Source organism: Ornithorhynchus anatinus, chromosome 16 (assembly GCF_004115215.2).
Source record: "Ornithorhynchus anatinus isolate Pmale09 chromosome 16, mOrnAna1.pri.v4, whole genome shotgun sequence".
Taxonomy (NCBI): domain Eukaryota; kingdom Metazoa; phylum Chordata; class Mammalia; order Monotremata; family Ornithorhynchidae; genus Ornithorhynchus; species Ornithorhynchus anatinus.
Window position 1 is genome coordinate 5,928,547 of NC_041743.1, and position 11,031 is coordinate 5,939,577.

The 11,031-nt window shown below is 45.2% G+C and overlaps 1 protein-coding gene across 1 annotated transcript; it reads right to left on the reverse strand.

Moving 5' to 3' along the window:
- Window positions 1–571: 571 nt before the first annotated feature.
- TNFSF4 (TNF superfamily member 4) lies at window positions 572–10,541 on the reverse strand. The gene is made up of 4 exons (XM_039914348.1): window positions 10,380–10,541; window positions 3,041–3,098; window positions 2,611–2,637; window positions 572–867 (listed from the first exon to the last, which is right to left on the reverse strand). The coding sequence occupies exons 1-4, from the start codon at window positions 10,539–10,541 to the stop codon at window positions 572–574; spliced, it is 543 nt and encodes a 180-aa protein (XP_039770282.1).
- Between the last annotated feature and the right edge of the window lie 490 nt (window positions 10,542–11,031).

Sequence of the window (11,031 nt, forward strand, 5' to 3'; positions counted from 1 at the left end):
CACAACTACCAGCAGATGCAGATTTGTCTCTCCCTGAGCGCCTTAATTTGAGCCTTGGCTTCTTCCAGTGTTAGATGAAGGCATGTAGGCTAGCAGAAGAGCTCCATTTGGCCCAGAGGAGAAAGAAGGGGGTGGGTGAAGTGATGATGATGTTGGTATTTGTTAAGCGCTTACTATGTGCCGAGCACTGTTCTAAGCGCTGGGGTAGACACAGGGGGATCAGGTTGTCCCACATGGGGCTCACAGTCTTCATCCCCATTTTACAGATGAGGTAACTGAGGCACCGAGAAGTGAAGTGACTTGCCCAAAGTCACACAGCTGACAAGTGGCCGAGCCGGGATTTGAACCCATGACCTCTGACTCCAAAGCCCGTGCTCTTTCCACCGAGCCACGCTGCTTCTCTAAGTGATTTGGAGATATGAGGTCCTTAAGGATTATTGATGCACCAGTGGTTTCTACTAGTCCTGAGAACTCTGCCTTTTGGGAAGTGCTAACACAGCCAAAAGTAATATTGTGGGTGACATCCGGAGGGTGGGGGGGTGCCGTCTTCCCGTCACACCTCAACTGGTGTTCAGTTGTTGCTGCAGTACTTTTTGGGTGCCAGCAAAATGAGGCCTAGTTCACCTGTAATGTGCTCAGTGCAGTTGCGGGTGTCAGTCACTTCCAGGGAGAGCTTGTCCTTGAACATGAGGGAAGCCACTGTGACGTAATCCACATCGTTGGAGAGATTCAAGGCGGAGAGCTTTTCGCCGTTGCGATAGCGAATCGTGATTGTGAGGAGCTTGGACGAGTGGACTTTCAGGTAGACCAAATAAGGACCATCACAAGGGATGAGGACCAAGTTGTTTTCTACCTTCATGGACTGATTAACAGCTTGGATGGTTAAGTGATTCCCACCGGATTCACACTCTGGGGAAGAAAGAAAAACACCTGTGAGCATTTTATCACAACTCAGGAGGTTTGTCTCCCTACAGAGCACTGGCTTTCAGTGGGTCTAGAGCATAAGGATAAATCACAGGGAGAGGACCGAGTGCAAAGGAGTGATCTGTTTTGAGGGTAGAAACTCTTTGATCAGTCTGTCAATAAGTGGTATTTATTGAGCACTTATTGCTTACTTATGGTTTGGAGCACCATATAATACAACAGTTGACAGTTGGGATCCCTGCCCACAAGGAGATTACAACACTCACTTGCAGGTAGTCACATATCCTATGTCAATAAGGAATGAACCTTCCAGGCAAATGCCCAGGGCCTAAAATAAATCAGGGTCAATATAATGGCAGCTTTTTGGCTCATTTTCTGCTCCTTGCAGACTGGGATTATATCTCCCAACTCTATTTAAACAGTACTCTCCCAAACACTTAATACAGTGAATGCTGAATAAATACCACCGATCGATTGTGGGGAAAGCCCTGAGTGTGTCTGGGGCAGGCAGTCACACTTATCTGAGCCTACAGAGAAGGGGAACAGAGGAAGGAGGGGAGGGTGAATGGGAGGGGTCAAGGAGGGTCTTGGTAAATGTCGGTGATCCTGATGGAGTTTAGGTGGGATGAATTGCTTGTGTGTGATTATTTAGGGCTATGTGAAAAATTGTGATTTCATGGATTTTAGGTCCCGAGGAGAGGGCCAATTGGATTGGAAAATAGTGTTGTAGACAAGTCATTTCATTTACATTTATTGATTAGATTAGCCTAGCCTTAGGCACCTATTATTTTATTGCTAAATGATATTCACTATCCCCCAAAGCACTAAGTGCTCTCCAGAGATAGAGTCCAGGGAAACATTCATTCATTCAATCGTATTTATTGAGTGCTTGCTAAGCAACATGGCCTAGTGGATAGAGCAGCACAGTCCTGGTAGTCAGAAGGACCTGGGTTCTGATCCCACCTCCGCCACTTGTCTGCTGTGTGACTTTAGGCAAGTTGCTTCACTTCTCTGTGCCTGTTATCTCATTTGTAACATAAGGGACCTGGACTGTGTCTAAACTGATTGCTTCAAATCTGCTCCAGTGTTTAGAACGGTGCCTGGCACATAGTGAGCGCTTAACAAATGTCATTTTAAAAAAAGTCCTAGTTTGGCATTTTCACTTTGCCTAGTCTCTGAAATCTACCTATTATTTAATATAATGTTCTTTCCAAGAAAGAACATGCCCAGTCCCCATTTTGGGCCTGGATCGTACACTCTTTGAGAACTTTCAAGACTCTGCTTGTTGTATTCACAAGCCATGTAAGTGCAGGTCACACTGAATGAGAAAAGAACGGTCATTAAGACCACACAACAGTTTAATAGACCTAACTCAGCCAAATCAGAAAGCCATTTTATCCTAGAAATGTTTTATACATTTCTATTCTCCACATTTTACCACACACATTTTAGAGCTGAAGCAAATTTAGAGATGAGTGAAGGGATTAGAGCATCTTCTCTAGACAGCAGGCTAAAAAGATTAGGGCTCTTTATACTAGAAGGTCAAAGAATGAGAGAGGACATGATTGAAAATTATAAAGCCCTGAACATACATGCAGGGCAATAAAGGTTCATCACCAATCCCATCCCCTCAGGAGGAAGTACTGATTGAAATATGAAGGTGGCAAAATTAAAGCTAAGGACAACATTTGTTCCTATAGCTGGTAGCAAGCACTTGTGACCATGGAAAATCGTGCAGGTCAAAAATATCAAGAGATTTGGGAAAGGTTTGGTTAGTCCAATTCATGGTTAAGAGGCCCATAACAAATTCCTAGATGAGGGAGTTAGAGGGATTAGTTCTTTCAAAACTACCAGGAGGGATCTTCAAAAGGGGGATTGTTTCACAGTACATTCCCTTGCCCCTTTTGGAAATAGAATACTGACCCCTATAAATGTATTTTTTACGTTTTCATATTCTAATAGTGATTTAAAGATCATTACTCCGCTAAAATATGTACATTGCATTCATTTTAAGGAAAGAAATGAGAAAGGGATTTTGAAGTCTGGAAAAAAAGATATTTTCTAAATTATATTTCATTTTTAACTTTATGGTATTTGGACTTTAGGTAATACATACTTCCAATATCTGCTTTAAAAATTAGGTTCTGATGGCCGCCTGGATGCCCATTTGGGTCCTAGGTGTGGAAAAGAGGAAAAGAAAACAAAAAAACATTTTTAGAAAAACAAATTGCAACAAATGTGAAAATGACATTATTTTAAGAGGCAAAGAAAACATAGTAAGACTCCCAAACTCTAAAAAGTAGGGAGAAAAGTTGGAATGGACCTCAGATTTGGGGTCAACAATCCCCTCCAGGGTTATGGCCCAGGGAGATATCTGACCCCTCTCTCCCCTCCATCTGAAAGGATTAGAAGCTATTTTGCTCTTACTCACTAGTACTGCCCCGGCTCTGTAATCTTGGGGAGGCCCCACTGCCTTTTTGTGCCCCCATTTCTCTATCTTTTTTTGTGGTATTTGTTAAACACTTACTATGTGTCAAAAACTGTTCTAAATGCTACAGTAGGTACATATTCATTAGATTGGACAGAGTCCCTGTCCCGCGTGGAGCTCCCAGGCTAAGTAGGAGGGAGACTAGGTATTGAATGCCCATTTTACAGTTGAGGAAACAGGCACAGAGAAGTTAAGTGACTTGCCCAAGGTCACCCAGCAAGCAATTGGCAGAACCGGGATGAGAACCCAGGTCCTTTGACTACCAGGCCTGAGCTCTTTCCATTAGGCCATGCTACTTCCTTATTAGGGAAATTAAAGTAATATTTGACTTCTGGGTGGAACGTATAGAAGATTCAGTAGTGCTGTTGACTGTGATGATGGCATCCCTTTGTTATATAGTTCTCCTCTAAGCACATAAAGCAGTGCTCCGCAAGCAGTAAGCGCTCAATAAATATCATTGAATAAATGAGTACCAGTTTTTCATTTTGGGATGGAACATTGATTCATAGTGATAATGACTTGTTCGGCACTGTTCACCCTCTCATCACACCGCTCCCACATCAATCAGTTAAATCCCTGCTTGGGTAGGGACAGCAGTGAGCAGATGGGTGGGGGTCACCCATCTGGCTTGCAGGACCTGTTTACGGTCAAAGTGGCCGCTGCGAAGCATCGGGTGGCATGGAGGAGGAAAAGTGGAAAGGAAAAAGGGAAGCGGGGAGTGGCTGGTTAGAGGGCTCCTGAGGCTGTCTCTCTAAATTCTGCTGTCCTCTCCCTAGTGCCTAGTACCATACTCTGTACACTGTAGGGGCTCAATGAATGAACCTATCCTCTCTGTTGCACAGTCACCCCTCACCTTCTTTCTCCTTCACAGCCACTTGAATAATCCACCACCACGCTGTGGACCAGAGGCCCCTCACCCCAGCAAAGGCAGACTGGGATGATGATGGTATTTGTTAAGCGCTTATTATATGCCAAGCACATAGACCTAACACTCTCCTGTCCTCTCTGTTCCTCAGATTTCTAAAACCCCAAAACCCATATGGGAAGCATTTCCTGGGACAAAGATCTGTGGCCAGATGTTTGACATTTCTTTCACTGACACTGATGAGTCAGATAAAGGGGGGTGGGTTTGTAAGGAGACAGTGTGCGGTGAAACCTTGGGTTGGGATCAGATACAATGTGAAGTCCAGCAGTACAAGAGTGGGGAAAGTCAGGAATTAGGTAAGCAGCATTGTGTAGTGGATAGAGATGGGCCTGGGAGTCAGAAGGTCATGGTGTCTAATCCTGTCTCTGACACTTGACTGCTGTATGTCCTTGGACAAGTCACTTCTCTGTGCCTCAGTTACCTCATTTGTACAATGGGGGCTAAGACTCTGAGCCCCATGCAAGAAAGGGACTGTATCCAAGCTGATATGGTGGTATCCACTCCAGCCCTTCGTACGGTGCCTGGCACATAGTAAGAGGTTAACAAATACCACAGTTATTATTAGGGCATATTTCTAGGTGGGCTCTGACCAGGTAATCATTAATTTTCACCAGGATCAGATTCTGGAAGTAAGTTCCTCTGTGTAGAGACACATTCTCCAAGAGAGAGCCTTTGAGCTGAGTTCCAGATATTCTGGTGGGGAACTAGAGGCTATCCTGCTCCTTTGCCCTGGAATCACAAGCACACAGCTGAAGAGCTAACATCCCGTGGAATTCTAGAACTCATTGACACGATTGGCCCCAGAGGCCTCATTTCATATAAAGCTTGTCCCTGTTTGTCCTCGAGATGTGTTGCTTGTGGATCCTTGGTAGCCTATTTCCCACCTTGCACTTCCCCCTCAGGTTTCTGTCCAGGTCTCAGTGCCCCGTGCAAGTTGTGCAGTCACTGCTACCCACAGAGAAGGCCCAGTCTTCTCGCCATCCACCTCTGGCTTCAAAGAGGCCTGCAGAGTTAGCATCTTCTGCTCCCTATAGCCTGTGGAGCCAGTAGAGGCCACACGATCCAGAAGTCACACAACCTTGGCTTAAAAAAGTGCAAAACTTCAGAGGCCAGTGAGGGAAATCAAACTCACCCTATATTACCACCCCCCCTACTGGGCGTGGGGGGTATTATCCCCAATCAATCAATTGATCGGTGGCGTTTATTGAGCGCTTACTATGTGCAGAGCACTGAACTAACCCCCTGTGAGCATGCGGTGAAAACTCCAGAGTCCCTGTCCTGGAGGATCTCACCAAGCTAACCCTGGCTGAATAGGAATGTATTCGCGCAGTCCAGCCGAGACGGAATTATTTTAGGCCACGACACCAGCCTACAACTAGGGAGTGTGCTAGATATAGATGTCAGTTTCTCTGCTCCCAGAGCAGCCAAGACTTGTCCTTTTGGCAGGAACTGGGCAAGACTAGGTTGACTCCAAACTCACCATTCATGACCGAAGATAGTTTGTACATTATCTAAACATTATATAATAAATTTATAAATAAATAAACCAGTGTTGTTTAAATAGACATCTGGAAAATCATGATTACAGAAGATGGAATCAAACTTAGCTTCAAGCGCTTAAAAACAACAAATACGTCAACATCTTTGCAACATCGCGCATCCATCTTTTCAGCCTCATTGGACATATATGGATAAAATATCACCAACAGTAGCTTGACCATTTAACTCAGACAGTGCACTCACATGCTCTCTGTCTCTCGCTTACCCATGTATGATAGAGTATTTGTATTTTTTTTAAAAATCGAAAAAACTATCATGCCTAAGGCTCCTCCCAAAATCCTGAGTTTCTTAACTGTAGTTTCAGAAGTCTATTATTGTGTTTTTGTGCATTTTGAATTTCAGGACACAAATTTGTGAGATCAAAGATTACACTGTGATTTGGCTTTCTCAAACCAGGATACTGAGTTTTTTTGGGTGTGAAACTTAGGTGCTAGATACAGTCTAATGTCTAGAAATACATTTTATAGATGCATTCAGTTAGGGTAGGACAGTGGCGGTGTAAACGATTGGATTTTCATTTTGGAAGTGAAAACATCCAGAAAGTAAAGAAATGGGCTTTTTAAATCCCTTCAATTTCTCCTCTGTGATGGTCAAGGTGGGCACAATCATTACTGAGTAAAGGGGTCCTTTTATGGCTTGGATCACCCCATCAGTGAGAGATCAGATCCTGTCACCCTTCAACATATCCAATATTACTGATATAATTCATCAAAAAGAAAATCCACATGCCTGCCTGAACAACTTTGTATATTGTTCCCCAGAGTCATCCCCATTGGAGTTGATTTTGGGTATTTTAATTTGTCTCCCCCATTGGATTGTAAGCCCTTTATGGACAGGGATCACATCTACCAACTCTATCGAATTGTATTCTCCCATGTGCTTAGTACACTGCTCTGCACACAGCGCTGAATAAATGCCATGGATTGATTTGACTCAGGCCACTTATTGCATGACGTCTACCCCATCTTAGTTTCAAAAGAAGGTGAACCTAAAGAAGATAAACTTCACATTGATAAACTAGATCCAGCCCAGTGCTACCTAGCAAATTGCCCAGTTTTCAGAGAGTCAGACTAAGGGGATTAAGCTCCATTTTATCAGTGTACCACCTGGCCCATTATCTTTACTACGAGTCCCTACGGGCGGTCCCTTCCCCCACCATAAGTGTATATTCTGCCGAGTCCAGGAGGGGACGCAGAAAGGGAGCGCTTCTCTAAGTCCTTCAAAGATGCTAAATAACTAAAGGGAATTTCCCTCCCCTGCACCCTCATCCAAGCCTCCAGTATTGCAAGTAACAGGAACCCTCAGAATGGTTGGCTCAGGGCGATTGGCCACCCGAGATCGGTAACACAACCTAAGCATGGGTGGTGACTCATGTGATCTCTCAAGTGAACCAGATTGAAGAAACCCCTTGCTCTACTCCTAGGAAGTTTTATTCCTCAAGGCCCTGTGTACCTTTGCACGGGAGGAGCAAAGCGGTCTAGTGGCTAGAGCACGGGCCTCGGAGTCAGAAAGGCCTGCGTTCTAATCCCAGTTCCGCCACCTGTCTGCTGTGTGACTTTGGGCAAGTCACTTCACTTCCTTGTGCCTCAATCACTTCATCTGCAAAATGGGGATTACAACTGTGAGCCCCAAATGGGACAGGGACCTTCTCCAATCTGACAACCTTGTATCTACCCTAGCGCTTAGTACAGGGCCCGACACATAGCACTTAACAAATACCATTTTTTTAAATCCAGTGATGTGAAATAGATGGCTTCCTTTACTGTACCACCTGTCCTCCACATCTGCCACGCCCTTGCCCAGTTTGGGCCCTGAGGAAGGAGAAGGCTGGGGGAGGAAGGGAGAACCGGGACTGCAGTGGATTTTAGACAACACCCTAGCCCCTCCTCAGCATTATATATTATTCATTTGGACCACTCTGATATTTTTTCTGTTGTCATCTCCTGCCCCCCACCTCCCACCCCCACCGCTTGGAGTGTAAGCTCTCTGCACAGGGAACCTTTCCCCCCTTCATTGCATACTTTCAAAGCACCTAATATAGCACACTGCACCAGGTGGGCACTCAAAAAAAAAAGTTACTAGTCCTACTTGTACTACTTCAGAGAATCCCAGGAAACTTGGGTCAAGTTCTAGGCTCGAGAAGAGGATGACCCCAAGCTGAGCTAACTGGGCTCTGTGGACTTACTTTAAATCTGCACTCTTGTAGCTGGGGACTGTGAGTGGAAGTACCATTCTCCTTGCAGCACTCTATTTATTCCATGTCCTATTGCCTGGTACTTTGAGCACCATACCTGGCTTCAATTTCCACAGCTGTAAAATTCTGATAATCCTAACTCTTTACCACCACCACGAAGAAGCTTGCGATGGCAATTAATGGGAGGAGAACTAAGTGCTTTAGAGAGGCAAGTTTTATATAAACAAATGGAAACTAAACTCTTAAGCCTGCCGCCTGAGAGGGTTTCTTCAAAGACTCTCAAAACTACTAGAGTTACATTGTTTCCGTGGGGCGAAGGGGGGAGAAAGAAAGCTCCTTGAAGACAAGCAATATGTCTGCCAACTTGTACTTTCCCACATGCTTAGTACAGTGTTCTGCATTCAGCACTTGAAACATTTCATTGACAGAAAAAGCAGGATGGCTAATCAAGTAGCCCAGTCTCTTCATCGGGATGGTCCCAAATTACTGTTCCTGACTTTCCCTCAGGTGGCAGTCTAAAAGGGCACCAGAAAGGGGAGCGCAGCCTTGACTGGTTGAGTGCTGGCCTAGAAAGAGATGGGTAAGTTTAGTTTTGAGGAGGACAAGGTCAGAACACATGGCTGCCCCGAGAGTTGTCTAGCAGGGACTTCTTATTAGGAAGCTCCCTGAAGACATAGTTTCTGTCAGCTGGGGGATGGGGAGGGAGCAGGGGAAGGACCAGTTTCCCACCAAGGGAAGAGGTCTTGGGAGCACTCGGCCTGAGAGCACAGTGGTGAATAACCGTGTAACGGCATCTGGACCCCATCTTACATCACTCACCAAACAGATGTTCAGTCAGCAAGAGAGTGTTTGATGAAGTTGTATGGCCTCCTAGGGCATATTTTAAAAAAGAGAAAGAAACTCCTGCTGCTCCAGCATAATGGTGTGTGGCATTCTTGGGAATGTGAGAAATGAACTCCAGCGAGAGGAAATCAAGTTCTGAGAATGTGTAGGGTTTTTTTTTTCTTTTGCTCTCCTTCCCTCCCCACAGAAGCAACCAAAAAGTCCCACCACAAAACCCAAGGGTGTTTATTTATGGAGTCCCTAAGAAAGCTAAAGTCCTCCAACTTCCAGGACTTCAATAAAGGGGCCAGTGGGCCAATGGAAACTGCACCTTTTCCCCAACCCCCTCACCAACCCCATTTCCCTTGGGTAGAACAAGTCCAGACATCTCCCAGCCACCTCTGTGACTGTTATCAACATCACTCTGGTCCAAGCTGAGGAGCCTGCTCTTTGAATTGTGTCTTAGGAAAGGAATCCCTCCTACCCCAGCCATTTGCTAAAAAGAAACCCTACAGCATCCGTAACTCCAAGCAATCAGCTAGGGAGTTGGAAGGAAAGAAAAAGGACTTCCATTAGCAGAACACCTGGGCTAGGGGATGCGAGGCACAAAAGGAGTAACACAATTCCTTTTCCTTGGCAAAGACTAGAGGGTGTTCCTTGGGTGCCCGAGCATTAGCTTCTGGAAGGAGAGGAAGAAAAGCACAAAGAACAGGGGAAGAGGAGAAAGCAGAGGGAAAATGAGAGAAAGGAGAAAAGATGAGGGAGAGGATGAGAATGTGGTCAGGGAAGAGAGAGAGAAATATTTCTCTAGAAACCATTAAAAACCCCCTTCACCTCCTGTTATTCAACAGTCTATACTCAACATGGTGCATGGGCTCAGTTCCTGAAGTGATGGCTACCATGAGGTAGTAGCCATTGGCTACCCAAGTCCCTGAGGTTTGTCACAGAAGTTCAGGCAGACAGATGGCAAGGTCGATACCGGTTTTGGTGTCAGGGGTAGCGGCTGAGGCATACGTCCTAGACAGCTTCCACATTAGTGGATGTTGAATCTGATACATTTTGCCTCTGTCTTCAGGCCCTTTATGATCCAAGTGTTAATACAGAAGTCCAAAAAAATAAGAGACTACTTGAAAACTGTTCCAGACCATAGGCAATTAAGATTTCCAAAGGAGAAAAATTGAGTCCTTTGCAAACCCCCACCCTCCCCTCCCTACTTCCTTTCTCCTCCTCAGTCCACTTCCTGGTGTCAAAATCAAAGAAAGAAAATGAGTTAGAAAGCATCATCCCCATTTTACAGACCTGGAAACTAAGGGCCTGACACCTGCCCAAATACATCTCCCTGAAACCAAGTGAAAAAGATCCCAGCACCCTGTCAGTTATCTGTCTTGCTGACCAGTTCCTGGGCACAAGCTTGGAAGGTGAGAGGGAGGAGAAAGATCCAAGTTCTTTGAAGTGATTGATCTTACCTGAGAAGCCTGCCAGGCATCCCAGCAGATGTAGATCAGGCACACAAGCAAACCTAACCACAGCAGGATGGAGGACACCAGCAGAAGCTTGGGTCTCTTTGGAGTTCTTCTTTCACATTCACACTTGGCAGGTGCCTCTCCCAGAGGCTGTCCAACATCCATCCTTTTACCACCTTCTGGGTGGAGGTGAAGAAACGGTGACAAGGCGGTGAGAGGAGCAGACCTCTTCCCCAGTGAATCAACCAGAAGCGAGGTAGTCCCAGGACCAGAGATGAAAGGCAATTAAGTGACTTCAGGCGAGCATCCCTCAGCTTTTATATGCTACAGCTCTTACAGACAGGCGGGGGAACTTCTTCGTGACTAATCTGAATTTCCCCTTTACTTTCTTTTTTTTTTTTATACTCTAGGCTTGTATGGAGATATGTTTTTTTCTAGCATTCCAGTCTAGTTTTGAGTAGCAATGCAATGGCAGAGTCATAAAAGTAAGCTATTTTCTCTATTTCTCACCTTGCTTAGACCCAGATTGTGGGGCTTTTAATAAAGATAACTTTGCACCCACTGATCTGGGTGTGAGTATTTAGTCTTTCCCGGGGTTGGGTGATCTCCAAGATGCAAGATCAGCATTAACTCAGTAATCATTTGTGGTTGCAGG

What these genes read in the sequence shown, in the direction of transcription:
- TNFSF4 (XM_039914348.1), bottom strand. Translation starts at nt 10,541, where the DNA reads ATGGATGTTGGACAGCCTCTGGGAGAGGCACCTGCCAAGTGTGAATGT. An exon ending in TTTTAAAGCAGATATTGGAA is followed by an intron (nt 2,638 to 3,040) that starts GTATGTATTACC and finishes CATGGTCACAAG; the next exon opens with TGCTTGCTACCAGCTATAGG. An exon ending in TACCAGCTATAGGAACAAAT is followed by an intron (nt 868 to 2,610) that starts GTTGTCCTTAGC and finishes TCCAAGCTGTTA; the next exon opens with ATCAGTCCATGAAGGTAGAA.